This window comes from Dufourea novaeangliae, unplaced genomic scaffold (assembly GCF_001272555.1).
Source record: "Dufourea novaeangliae isolate 0120121106 unplaced genomic scaffold, ASM127255v1 scaffold5, whole genome shotgun sequence".
In the NCBI taxonomy this organism is placed as follows: domain Eukaryota; kingdom Metazoa; phylum Arthropoda; class Insecta; order Hymenoptera; family Halictidae; genus Dufourea; species Dufourea novaeangliae.
In genome coordinates, this window is record NW_015373883.1 from 28,973 (window position 1) to 44,476 (window position 15,504).

A 15,504-nucleotide genomic window follows, 5' to 3' on the forward strand; every position below is an offset into this window, starting at 1 on the left:
ATATCGCGTTAACAAAGCCGCAGCTAACATTTTCGCTAAGGAAAAAGTGGTACCAAATCACCCCAGCAACCCCTCATTTTCCGGAAGAGAGACATTTTTGGGACACCCTGTATATATATATATATGTATATAATATTTGTATATAAGTAGAGGAAGAAAATAAGTTACTTAATATTATTATTTCGTTGACTTACCTTACATTAAATGATTTATTTTAAATGTAATTTACAGGATGTATATGTTGTTTGTTATGGCTTGAGTCAATAGGCACACTCTGTTGGTTATTATTAACTACGTATTTATTTATAATTATACATATAGCGTATATAATACTGTTCTTCCTTTATGCGTACACACACGTGGCAGTCATCCTCTAACATGCTTTGTGAACTATATTTTTTTCTACACTCACTCCCCTTACATCTATACCACATGCATAAAAAGAAAACACCTTATCGCTAGGGTGATTTCAGGAAAGCATCCTTACAACACCCCCTCTTAATGATTTCCTGATGCTAAATATACATACTCTTTCCATGATTAAATCATGACCCTCTCTAGTTGTCATCCTCTATTAACCCTATGTCTTTTCTCATTTTACCTGGTGATCCTTTAGTAAGGATATCGGCTTGTTGACTCTTAGTACTTAAATATTCAATCACAATGGTTTTGTTTTTCACTTCTTCATGTATAAAGTTGTATTTTAAATCTATATGTTTAACTCTACGATTATTTTCTGGGTTTCTTATTAAAGCTATACATCCTTAATTATTTTCATATACCGTTAAGCTATTTGCGTTCACATTTAAGTCTACCAACAGTTTTCTAAACCAGATCCCATCTTGAACCGCATTACACAACGCCACGAGTTCTGCTTCCGCAATTGACAATGCAATTCCCTTCTGTTTTCGAGTTGTCCAATATACTGTGTTTACAAGTATCTTGATTAAATACCCTGTAGTCGATTTCCTGTCTTTCATATCTCCTCCCCAATCTGAGTCTACATAACTAGTTAGGGATAATTCAGTGCCTCTTAAATATCTTAGAATTCTCTTTAGATGATTTCACGTTTCAACCCACATTTTATCCTGATATCTACTTAAGTAGTTTACTGCATAGCTAATATCCGGACGAGATCGTAACATGAGGAACATTAAACACCCAATCAATTCTTTAATTGGTTCACTTCTTTCATCATTATTATGCTCACCCAATGTTATTCTTAATTTATGATCAATAGGTGTCACACAAGTCTTGGCATTTTCAAAATTAAAGCGTTTAAGCAATTTGGCTAATTTTTAGTATACCCTTATCTCTATCATAATCTAGCTCTAATCCTAAGAAATATTTGAGTTCTCTCTTATCCTTTACATCATAACGATTTGTTAACTTTGTTTTACATAGATCTATTAGTATCAAATTCGGACCTGCTAATATGATGTCGTCCGCATACAATAATAAGTGCACAATGATCCCTTCAATTTCTTTGGTATATAAGCAGTAATCATTCTCTGCACTTTTGAAACCTATTCTTACTAAATAATTATTAATCTCATCATTTCAGTTTACTCGACGCTTGTTTTAATCCATATAACCACTTTTTTAACTTTAACACATATCCTTCCTTGCATTCAACACCTTATGGCGGATGTATATGTATAGTGTCAAATTAATGTACGTGTTCCTCTGATAAAAAATATAAACGAGAATTGAAGTCTTTGTTTGGGTAAAATTGACCAGAACAGTGCACGAGGGTTAATTTCACTTACTGATAAAGAATATTCTTTAATCCATTGATAAATACAACAAACATATGACAGTTGAAATTGCCTTGTAAAAGTCAAACTTACATTTTAAAGATTACGTTCGAGAATAAAAGTTTTTAACAATAGTCGTGTAAACGTACACAATTTGACCACAGCAATTCGTTCAGAGTTCAAGACAATGCCTAGTGCCACTAAAAAATATGTTATTTCGTATGCAGCAATCCAATGCATTTATCGTTATCAACAGCCAGTTACATCTCAAGGTTTATGATAACTATCGAAGTATATAAAGCACCTGCTGACGGCCGCCATTATTATTAATCGTGATTGTTGTTTTTCTTAAAGTTAAACAGTTGCAAGATGTCTCTCAATCTTATTAGCTTCTTGGCACTTGGGAGCATCGTCTGTGGTAACGTATAACAGTGTTGCGAAAAAGTTTTGGACTGAATCTGCCGGAGAAAAGTATTTTATAGTGTATCATTACATCATGAATTGACTTCAAAATATGCAGTTTTAGTTCAGCTTTAGCATTAATTCTTAGCAAGTATTCTACCTAAAAATTAGTAGTCTCCTTGAAAACATAATAATTCGTTTAAGGTAATAATATTCCGTACGACCTTTTTTATTTACGAAATTTGTTCATTACTTTCCATCATTCTTCTGGTAGTACTTCAATGATCTCATTAATGTTGTTAAAGTTGTTTCCTTTCCTTGCACGTTTTGAATAATCCCAAGCAAGCTCAATGTTGTTCAAGCTGTAACTTTATGATTATCAAGTTGTAAATGCTGATCTATTGTCTTTCTCTATTAATTATACAGAGTGTTATGTGATTGGTGGTACAACTGGGTAGGGGTTGATTCTACGTGAGAAAATAAGTCGAAAATGTAAAATAACTTTTTTCATTCGAGATTTCATGTTTGAGAAAAGCGACTTTGAAAACTAATCTGAAACATGTATATTTCAGAGGCCAAAAATAACAGTTATTTTAAACATTTTTTGGAAAAAAATCATTGAGCAAAAAGTAATGTTTATTTAAATAAAAACCAGATATTAATAAATCTCGAAGAAATTTTTCAAAAAATGACGCAATTAAAAAACATGGATTTTTAACTATTCTGATTACGAATAACTATTATTGATGATCAAAATGTTTGTTGGTTACCAATAACAATTATCGATGACGGGAATTTTTTTTGGTTGCGAATAACCATTATTGGCTACGAAAATGCTATTGGTTATGAATAACCATTATCAATGATGGAAATTATTTTTGGTTGCACATAAGCATTATCGATGACAAGAATTTTATTTTGGTTACCGATAACCATTATTGATGACAGCCATTTTTTTTTATTACGTGGCAACCAATATACATGACGAGAGTTTTATATTGGTTACTTTCGACTATCGACAATTTTTATTGACGTTATTTTTATTGACATATCTATCAGTGACGCAAAATGAATTATAGAATTATATATTTTCAGGTAAAATATAGATACGTTAGTGAAAATAACGTTAATAAAAATTGACAATCGTCGAAAGTAACCAAAATAAAACTCTCGTCATGGATATTGGTTGCCACGTAACCAAAAACAAATTCTGTCACCAATAATGGTTATAGGTAACCAAAATAATATTCTCGTCATCGATAATGGTTATGTATTACGTGAAACCAAAAACAATTTCTGTCATTGATAATGGATATTCGTGACCAATATAATTTCCGTAGCCAATAATGGTTATTGGCAACCAAAAAAATTTCCGTCATCGATAATTGTTTTTGGTAACCAACAAAGATTTTAATCAGTTATAATGGTTATTCGTAACAAAAATCTTGCACACAAAGGTATTAACTCTTATACCGTCACTTTTTAAATTATGGTTATAACAGTTAGGGTTTTTCGTATGTTTGTCATGGCAGCTAAGTAGAAAGAGAATGCAATGAACAGGCGTCTTATTCAATTGTACGCATATCCAGCAGATTTTCAAAGTTGATTTTCTTGAAAACGAAGTCTGAAATGAAAAAACTTTACTGTACATTTTTGACTAGTTCTTTTCATGTTTGTATAATTGAATTAATTTTTATTTTTAACACTTCTAGTCTTGTAGTTACGATAGGTGATCCAAGACTTTTGCACGCCCTAGTAGCATTTATGGTTGGCCAACGATATCCAACAGTTAGGAGTTAGTTGGGATATAGTTACTGTTTTTTGTTTACAAATTTTCAAAATAGGGCCTACGACGAAAAAGTTATGCCACCTTGCCAACGAATATCCAATGTTGGGCCTACAATTATTATAGTTGGTTAATTAGCAAGAAATTTACAATGATAATGCAACATTGGCCCAGCCAAAGTTTGCCAACATTTAAATATCGTCTTAAAGACGCCAGAAACGTTGCTACAACCAAAAACTTGTTATTATATTTCAAATTGATTTTTTTGTCTTCTTATTTATGAATATACTCACAATTTATTACTGTCGCGAAACACGTTTGACACTTGACATTTTGTGAAAGTAGAGTCTGCGGATAGAAGATTGGAAATAACTTTTAATAATTATTTATAATAATTAGCGACATGTATAAATTGTATATAATAAATTGTAACGGTAACTTTGTTGATAAAATACTTGTTTACCTGTTTAATATGCATATACAATTTATACATGTATATAATTATTATAACAAGTAATTATTATAAATCTTATTTCCATTGTTATACTCCTTGAAATATTTGTAAAGGATTTTATGGAAGTGTAGTATAGCCAACTGTCTTCCTAATGTTGGTTTATTGTAGATATTCAACAATTGGCCCTACAGGAAGAAACCTCCAGTTGGCCCTTCGAAGTATAGTAACGTGGACCCTACGTTGGGTATGATTGTTGGTCCAGTTGCAAAGAAAGGTGACAACTCTAACTGTTGGCGAACCAATAGTACATCAAAGGCCCATCAAAATGCCAACAGAATTGCTACTAGGGCGCTACTTGAGGAGCATCAATACTTTGAAGAATGAAACAAGCCTTTTCGACTTGCTTTTGGAATATACGAATGAAATATTTTACGATAAACTTTATCTTTTTACCATATTAATATGCCCTAATTTTTTATCTAAGCAAACGCCGCTAGTGATGCCCCTGGTGCCCAGGACTCCGAACTAGGCTGGTTTCCATACGTGGTGTCCCTCAGGATAAATAATGGACATTTGTGCACTGGTAGTATCGTTGACAATATGCACATCCTCACTGCCGCGCACTGTCTGTACTCGCACCTGAATAGTCCGAACGACGTGGTCGTAGTTACTTCGACCATCCTCCTTGATCAGGGGGGTGAATCGCATCGTATAGCTGCCATGTTCGTACCCGAGGGATATCCTGCCGATCCTGCCCAAGATATAGGCGTAGTAAAGGTGAGTCTCACTTAACCCTTCTATTGTGTTCGGGTCTATATGATCTGATCGATTTTCTAAGGTAATATAAATTTCTTATTTAGACTTCGATTGCGTACGGGTTTGCTGACGTTGTTGACATCCATGTATATTTTCAAATGTTGAAAGAATTTTTCATGAAATTTATTATAAATATATATAAAAAAAATTGTTACATTTATTACGTTCGTGTCACTATGACCCGAAACGTGAAAATGATTAGGTAGAATTCGTCGAAATCAGAATCAGGTAAAATATAAACGGCGGCCAAGTTTTGTCAGCGAGTTCAAAGTAGTTACGCCGTCGTATCACTAACGACAATGTATTGGTTATCTGAGAACAGAGAGAAACTTCGCGATTGAAAACGAAACTCACCACAAGTAAATTTCTTTAGTCGCAAGCAAGTAGTCGTAGCAGTTGGTTGTCCGAAGTGAGTGAAAACAGTTTTGAATATTTTTCCAATTCTATTAATCTCAAAAGGGAAGGCACGGAAGTATCCCCCTCCGATTTTGATGGAACTTCGTATGTCTGTTAAGCAGTCATAAATATGGGATACGTATTTTTTTTTTATCGGCTGAGACGCGACTTTAAGGGTTAAAATCACCCCTCGAAGTTTCGATCCGAAATTTTTTTGTTATAAACAAATTATATTTTGGACAATTTATTAGCACCATCGTCCATTAAATGTTTTCATGTATCTTCTCATGGTTTTCGAGATAGTACTTCCGGATCGAACCTTCGAGGGGTGGTTTCACCCCTTAAAGTCGCGTCTCAGCCGATGAAAAAAAGTACGTATTATTTTGACTGCTTAACAGGGAGGGGGACACTTTCGTGCCTTTCTTTGTTAGTACATCCGTAATTGAAGATAATTTATCAGGTCCTAGTGACACATTTTCTAGTGAATTGAACACGTATCATGTCAAATGAAAGTGCGGTTCAAGAGCTTTCAAATGAACTCAAGATGAAGTCTGTAAACGAAACAGAACTGATGATATTGATGTTTGAATGTAAACGGATTACCAATTTTAAGAATTTTGTACAATCTTTAATCTTTTATATTTTCTGAGATATTTATTTTAAAAATATAAAAAGAAATTAAGCGTGTTACTACACCATATAGAACACGTAAAAAAAAACTTCAACACAATCGGAGGCATGATCGAAAATTTTCCCTTTAAATCGTTCCGGTTGGCGTGGAATGACTCGGCAGCAGTCATCGAATAAGTATTAAGTGCACCGTGTATTACATTCTACAATCAATATTATTTTTCAGCTTCTCGATAGGATTGATGACGGCCCGTTCCAACGTTCTATTCCAATTAGCGATCTGAGGCCACCAGGGGATCAGTACGCTCTGATGGCCGGATGGGGTGAAATTCCTACTCCAATACCCCATATGTCTAATTCACAGCAGTATTTGTACGTTTGGATGATCCAGACCAGCAAATGTCAAGAATACTATGATATGATTACTACTCAAATCTGTTCGTCGACAGAACAGAACATTGGTGTTTGTCCGGTGAGTATTCGAAACATCATACAGTAAATCCTGGATGAGTGTTCGAAAGCTCCTCAGCACTGAACATGAAATATTTTATAAACTAATGGCCATACGGGGTTGAAACAAATATCATTGGCTTGAGAATTCCAAGCTTTATCACCATGCTGAACCCCATTAAAAAGTTAGCGTTACACCTGGGTATCTTTCCTTGTTAGTGTTGTGGAGTATTCGAACACTCATCGAGGATTTAGAGTATTATGATGTTTTATGTTACTTCTGAATAAAGTGATCATCTTAACGAATAAGTTGAACACGGTACTGTTCGTGACAGTAAGTCGTTAAAGAACTCGATCAGAGTACATTTCACCCCTTGGGTAGATATGATGAGTCAGATTATACATTTCGCGTGCTAAACTGCTGATTGATAACTTTAATTTGTCATTTGAAACAATACTTTTTATTGAAACAATGATTTTTCTGTAACTTTCCTCAATTTTACTAACCTAAGAATTTTATCGTACTAGGTTGGTGAGATTTTTAGACTTTAAGAGAGAAACTACCGTTTCTTTTACTTATTCGCTTGTGACTCGTAAGCTACAAAAGATATCGAAAAGAAGTTTAGAATTTTATATCAGTTTCACTTGTCCATGTATCGGTAGGCAAAAATATTCAAGAAAATTATTTTTCAAATTTATTCTACTCAATTTATCTATACTCTAGTATTTTCGACAATTAATAACTCGGAAACCAAGCCTTCAACGCAATTTCGTTATTCTTGATTTTTGTCTTACAATTAGTTTAGCATATAGAATCCACCCTGTGAAAATGTCCCACATTTTTATTAACATCCTGCATTTTAATCACCTGAAATTGTCTGCAATACTGTGCCACTCATTCCATGGAGATAAAGGAATTTTTAGGTGAAATCTGTTCATTCATTTTTTAACGCAATGTAATAGGACACAGAGATAAAAATTTAGTCGGAGCCGTGTGGAAAATTTCTTTAAACTAAATCAGTACCCAAGGGGTTAATAGTAGAGTAAACCAACTGCATACCAGTGAATGACCATTAGGCAAGAAATGTAAATTATAAATTTAAAAATTATTAAATGTTTGTAAATGAAGCGTTGTTGCACTTTTAATATCTCATATTTTTAGTTTAGCTTATTAAGCAAACATTAGTCGGTACAATTCTTATTAAAAATATTTCAGAAATGTAGCAGCCATTTACGGGGCTTTTACACGTTTCGCACATTTTAAAAATTACAATAAGCATAAGTAACCATTTTTATAAAAATTCAAGAAAAATAAATGTAATTGCAATTTCAACAGCTGTTTTGTTGTTATAAATAAATAAATTCAAATATTAATCTTAAACATCCAGAAATTCAACAATTTGGTCATTCACTGGGTGGTTTACCCCAGTAAAAAGAAAATTCAGTTTCTACGGGACGTAGTGATTAAGAAATGATTATCATTAATAATTGAATTTTTGTTTGTTTCTATAATGTTGTTTGTTTCGTTTCATTAGGGTTACAGCGGTAGTCCACTGGTTTACGAGGATAAAGTCGTTGGTGTCGCGTCTCGTGGATTTTGCGCGATAGGTAAACCGGATATCTTTATAAGCGTCCACGACAATATGGATTTCGTTTTCCATGCATTGCAACAATAACATCATTCATCGATGGTTTATCCACGGTTTTGTAACTATCAATGAATGAAATTTATAATTGCATTTGTTTCCTATCATTTGAAATGTGCTTATTCTTGTTCAAGTAATAAATTTGAAGTTACAGACAATTAACTGCGTAATTAACTTCTCCACGACAATGTCAAACCTCTTATCGAAATAATGCAGAAGCTGAAAAACTATCGAATTTTTCCCTACAGCTCACATTCGTTAATTTGCGAGTAGTATCACTTGTGTGGGAAATAATAAGTCAATTGCGGCAAATATGAATGAATGTATTTAAAGTAAAAACGATGCAAATTATTTATGCACGAACGAGATAAATTATTTTCCAAACAATACGGATGACAACACGTAATTAATGACCATATTTTCGCTTTTTAATGTGTTCCTTGATTACTAAATGATGCAACTGAGCATTAGTTTACAGTCATTTGGGGACCGAGACTTCATTATGAAATTCATATGTAAGGTGATCCCCTAAACTCAAAAACTGACATGAGACGAAATCATAAGGATACGTTTTTGAGATATCGCCCTTTGAATATTTTGGTAATTTGTTAAAAAAACGACCCGATGTTTTTGGCCATTTCTCGCGTTAGAGTTGACCGATTTAATCACGATGACTCTGAAAGTAAAGGAATAGAGGTTCTAACTTGTAAACATCTGTTGCACAAATAGTTTTGATAGTTTTACAAGTTACAGGCTGTATCACGAATATTATTAACTAAAAAACCTACCGATTTACTCACCAGAGGGAAAACAGTGAAGTCGAGCGCGAAAGTTGACGTACGGTTGGCAATACGCTTGATTATTCTCACACGATCGTGGGAAGGAATGATTTAAACCTGTTTATTTTACATCTTTCGCGCAGATCGTTTTGCGGACGTGGCGGTTGTTAAATTAATCACCTACTTGGTCTGCATTGTTGACAGACGCATTGACGATAAATCGGCGGTACGATAGGACGTGGGAAAGAGCACTGTAAGCGATTTTAGGATGCTGTTAATTTACATGTCAGTTGCAATAGATGGTTGACTGTAAAATCACCGAGGAGAGGCGGGGGGGGGGGGGAAGATTCTGCTAACGTTAACGATGTAACAGCGATTTTGCAGAGTTAACACGTGACGGGGTTTATTTAGAAATAATATGAAACTACATCTTATTGGCAATAATCTGTTTCTTAATCAAATTAATTCCATTGATGATCATTGGCGTCATTAGAATTTTCCCCTGGGGGGGGGGGGGCAGGTCTCCTGACTTTCGCATAATTGCATATAATTATTTCACATTTTGCAATAATTATTTACATGCTTATTTAACAGTGAAACTAAGCATAGAAGAATATAAACATAAGTCTTGTAAATAAAGGAAATTTGAGATTGATTAAAATCAAGAGTATATTATGTGCAGATACCTATAATTAACATGTATGATACGTATAAACTTTAATTTGCTATTTTGTTTTCTGCAAAAATATTTTTCACATTCTCGAGCCCTAGTTCCCTGAACTGTACCCGACCCTTCAATTGATGTTGCAGGATTATTAGTTAAGTAGAATGTAATAATTAAACAGTTTAATTCGAATACAATTTTACTTAATGCTTTAACGTAATTAGGATAGTATTGTATTTTTTGTACTTAGTTGCGTTGCGTATTGCCTTTCCGCTCAAGTATTTATTTTTTATAACATAAGATTTTACCAACTGACGAATGTTTTTTTTATTTATTTCAATGATTTCTGGACGGGGGACACAGATCCACCCTGGCCCCTATGTAGTTACGCCAATGTTGATGACAGATATTGGCTGTCATTGACACCGCGAGCAGTACAAATTTTCGTCAGAAATAATGATTAAGGGGCTAAAGGAGGGGATCCATATACAGGCTAGGGTCTAAATATGAGCTAGTTGAAAGTATAGGGTCATGTTGTTGTTAAGAATGTAATATTGGTCTATGCAGAATTAACTTTTTTTAAATGATACTATACTAGAATAATTGAAACTATTAAAATAGTGTTGGAAACTTTTTGGAGACCTGCGATCTTCCGTCGTTGACGGGTTCACCATTCATATCTACAACACACATTCAACTTTCCATCCGATAGCGTGCTCACTTTGAAGTACCGCCAACAAACGGAACAGCCCCAGATGCTCGCCGAACGCTCGGTTCGTGTTCGCTTCGCCGTCCACATCAGCTCACGTTCGCTTCTTCGGCATGCGTCCGGCACTTATTCGGTGTTCATTCGGGTCTGCATGCTCAGATGGGTACGCGGCATTAGGTGGTTCACCATAGTGGGAATAGTGTAGAGCTATGACTCGAAAACAAAAGAAGCTTATTTTAACACCATATCGTAAAGCAAACATGATTTACATACATTGAAGTCAGAATTACATTTTCAAAATCTTCAACAGCGTTGTAACAAGTCCTGACATAAAAGTGCTAGCTCATATTTCGACCACCTTTTGTAATATCCAACGTTTACATTAATTGATTAATACATCCAATCTTAAGAGATCGACTTACAAGGAAAGGCGCGTAAGTGTTCCAGTCCGATTTTGATGAAACTTTGTATATTTGTGTAGCAGTAAAAAATAATGGATACGTATGTTTTGTTATCGACTGAGACGCGATTTTAAGGGGTGAAACCACCCCTCGATGTTTCGGTCTGAAATTTATTTGTTATAAACAAATTATATTTTGGACAATTTTTTAGCACTATATTATTCTACATAGAAAACCGCAAACCTCGTCCATTAGAAGTTTTCATATATCTCCACTGGTTTTCAAGATAGTACTTTCGAGTCGTAACTTCGAGGGGTGGTTTCACCCCTTAAAGTAGCGTCTCAACCGATAAAAAAGAATACGTATCCCTTATTTTTGACTGCTTAACAGGCATACGAAGTTTCATCAAAATCGGAGGGGGACACTTCCGTGCCTTCCCTTGTTAGACTCATGTAGTGAAAGTTGAAGTTTTTATATCGAAGCAAAAATGGAAAACTTGAAAACGATTTCATTCTTTGTAGGAACATCCAGACCTAAATCATCTTGATCGTTTGATCGGCCTAAAATTGTGTCTAATTTAAACAACTTATCATGTGATTAAAATCGTGGTTTATTAAAAAACGAAAATATATAGTTTGTAGAGTGATCTTTGAGGGGAATACCTCTTCAAAATTTTAATAAGACCGTAAAAACGAGAGGGAATGGCGACTATTTTTCTAAACCGTGTTTTTAAAAGCAGTGTTCCGCAATATCAGAGATATTTATGCCTTCTGTCACCTAAAATAATAAAATGAAAATAAACATTTTTCGTTAAATTAGATGCATAAAACTAATACTTGCCATAGCCGATTTCGAAAATATGGGTTTTTCGACAAATGACAACCAGTCGAAGCAAAATATGACAGGTCACAAATCATACGTTTTGTTAAATTTGACCTAGTTTTGGGTCGGTCAAACATACATATAAACGTATCTTGAAGGAGTTTTCAAAATTTTCTTAAATCGTCGATGTTACTGCCGTTTGAAATATAGTGTTAACCTTTTTTCTATAAACGGTAACTGTTCAACTAACAAACTAATCAAAATGAGCTTCATGAAATTATTAATTTTCAAAACTTATTTTAGTTGAAAAAAATATCTTTTAACCATTTATTTTGCAATTGATTTAAAGAAATTAAATTTTATAATACTGTGGAACTATTGAAAAATATTCACAGTCGTTGGGTCGTCGATTTTAATGAAACATTTTCTGACGAATCTAGAGCAAAAATAAACCGACACGTATTTTGTCGTTTTAGTCAACGGTAATGTTTTATGAAGATATTTTATTTGTAATTTTTACGATATTGAGGCCTCAATACGAATCATTAAATACATGTACTGCCATTAGGATATATTCCCTAATCCATAATCAACTATTCGCACCTATTTTTAATAACATGTTATGGTATTTTTGGTTCATGAAGAAACTACTACCCGATACAGCAATCTTTTTAAACGTTAGTCAAGTTTAATTCCCTGAGGACATCAAAAATACAAAATGTTTGTGTAACTCAACTGCATTTATCAAATGCTCGTATTGTAGAAAATACCTACGTTTTAATTGTTTTTACGATGAGTATCATCCATGAAATTGTCAGTTGTAGTAGAAATATAATAAATAGCTTACAAAAATGTAGAAAAAATAGAAAAAAATGAACAAATAATACAAAATTAAAACAAAAAACATGTACATTTAAAGGAAAAAAAAAATGAATAAGTATAATAGCACTCAACCACCTTCGCTACCATAACTGGTGCAACGAACTTCTATTACCTTCTATTACCCTGTATTTGTTAGAATCATAGAAGTCACATATAAAATATCTTCATAAAAAATGAGTATAGACGAAACGGCAAAATATGTGTCGGCTTATTTGTGCTCTAAATTCACCAGCAAAAATTTTCATTGAAAACGACTGTGACCATTCCTCGTCAGTTGAGCCGTTTAGGCATGCAGTAGAGTGAGTTACGGGACGTAAACAACAACAATTGCACGCCCTAAGAATTTCGTTTTGTAATAATAACATTGACCGCCGTTACCCCATTCTTCTCTAACATTGTACGAACGGGGACGTGACTTGATAAGTCCTCGATTAAGATGAATCGAGCCTTTGATCGAGTGACGGTTCGTCCGACGTCCAACAAAGCTGCTCCCCCATTGGGACGTAATGAAAGGGACGCTTTTCACCTGAGCTCCTGGGGGAACATTTTATCGTCGCGCGTTCTAACAGGTTCATCGCGTTAACAGTGGCAAATGATCGAGGTTTTAACCTGTCTCTCTAATGAGCGACCGGCTATTATGGCGCGCCGCGAAAAACGTCACAGAAGTGTCAAACCAAATGTTTGAGGATGGTTTCGTAGTAAAGGCTCAATAGGGCCCGTCTATCCTTCTGTCATTTCTTGCATCCGTGAATGGGGAACGGACCACGCGAAAGACGCGAGAGGATGAACACGGACTGGTTGCTTGCGTCACATATTTGCGCTCGCGTTAATTTGTTTGAGAGTTCCGTCGAGGTATTCAATGTCGGTTGCTTTGCGCTTGCCGTGACTGGAACTACATAGAACGTCGATGGTCGGCTCGCGGGACCATCGTCTGGCTGACTGTTCTCGAAATTTCACGTCGTTCTGGTTGAACGTTCTTACCTTTATACCAGGGATCAACTTTTTTACTACAAAAAAGGAAATAATTCGTGGATAAAATCAGAATACTGGGACTAACATTTGACAGCAAAATGACATGGAAACACCACATACAGTGGGTGTAAAAAGTATTCGTACACCCTTTAAAACGGAACAACTCTTTTAAAATTGGTCCAAATGACTTGAGTTTTTTTGTGAAGTTAGAGACATTAATTTACTAAATGATGTGAAAAAGTATTTGAAAAAGTTGCAATTGGTCCGAATCGCGAAGAAAATATTAAAGGTCGTGTTTTACAACTTTTTAATTTGAGGCTATAATGAAAATTTAATAAATACACATCGAAGATTTATGTTAGTTATATACATGTTGAAAATTTCATCAAAATCGGTTAACGTTGCTACGAGCTACAAAACGATTAAAAATGCTGAAAATCGCAGTTTTTCCCGACTTTCGATCTACAACTGCAGTAAATCTAACAATTCTCACATCTTTTGATGTTTGTCGCTCGTTTCTGTATTAACCGATTTCAATGAAAGTTTCAGTATATACATAACTAACATAAATCTTCGATATGTATTTATTAAATTTGGAGTCTCCTTAAGTCTGCCACCCTTAATTATTCTCTTATTTATCACGATATAAAAGAATGATTCGGAATAAAGTTAGTGTATTTTAGTGGGGAAATTAGGCTATGAGATTGAAGGTAATCTCAAGGTCATATCTTCTGAGATTTCTCTAATGGTAACGTTTTTTTACATGGAATTCCCTATTCTTTGATTTGCCATTACAAAGAGGAGATCAAAACGTATCCAGCAATGTATCACACTATGGGATGACAACACTTTGAACATACACTAAAATAATCAATAATGCGATTATGGCGTTTATTTTGTTACTGCAATTCATTTTCTGTGAGCTTCCACCTCAACCAGTTACGTGCGAAATTTTTAGCCCAATGTCATTTAAAAGTCATAGTGCGATACATTGTTGGATACGTTTTGTTCTATATGGAGTTATATATAATGTTTAATTGTAACTATGTATTTTTAGGAAGGTATGGAATTCTACATGGCCGATAGACCGTAGAAATAAGTGTGACACAAAACAAAAATTTTTCGGGAGTCTCCTATGTTCCACGACATCGGTTATGGGTTAATTAAGGTCATAATTATTAAATTAACTTTATTAGGATTTTTTAAATAATAAAACTATTTTTTAATACAAATTTAACGTTAATAAATTTTAATTAGACAAATACATTTTCTTTTGAAATTAAATTACAATTAATAATAAAAAATAATTATTATTAATAGAATTATAAATAATCATTAATAAAATTATAATTATTACTTAAAATTAGTAGTGAAATTGACCGAAAATTAATAATATCTAATATTTAAGACGAAGTGTTATTTATAATACATTAATTATTTATATTACCTTAGAGATCTCTAGAAAATAAATAATAATTATCAACGCAAGCTGCAACCGTTGTGGTTTCGCGTGGTTTCGCGCTAGCTGACGAGGTTAAGCTATTGTACACTTTACCCCTCTCAGTTTACACGAAAATCGTTTATTTAATAATATTTGGGTTATTTTTTTTTAAACGCATTTACATATATGTTTACAAGCTTGTTTAAATCACACAGAAAAAATGTTTGTGTTAAAATAGTATGTTTATGACTCATTTATCAAAAAGCTAGCTTGACAAAAAAACCATTCGAAAATTAATTCTTATTTTCTTAAGTGAATTTAGATAGTTTAGTACCTGAATGTGTATAATTCTCATCGTAACATTATATAAATTCAGTATGTTACAAAAATTTGCAAATATATTCTATTTTCAAATAAATAATTTTAAACACTCACTTTAACTGAGTCTTTAAGGCTAAGCTTTAGAGCTTCGATGACTCGAGCTTTACCCGTGCAGT

General features: G+C 33.8%; 1 protein-coding gene across 1 annotated transcript; it reads left to right on the top strand.

The window, feature by feature from the left end:
• The first annotated feature begins 2,106 nt into the window (after positions 1–2,106).
• Positions 2,107–8,486, top strand: LOC107190144 (chymotrypsin-2-like). The gene is made up of 4 exons (XM_015578934.1): positions 2,107–2,175; positions 4,884–5,176; positions 6,468–6,713; positions 8,227–8,486. Exons 1-4 carry the CDS (start codon positions 2,127–2,129, stop codon positions 8,365–8,367), a joined length of 729 nt encoding a protein of 242 aa, XP_015434420.1. The 5' UTR covers positions 2,107–2,126; the 3' UTR covers positions 8,368–8,486.
• The last annotated feature ends 7,018 nt before the right edge of the window (positions 8,487–15,504 follow it).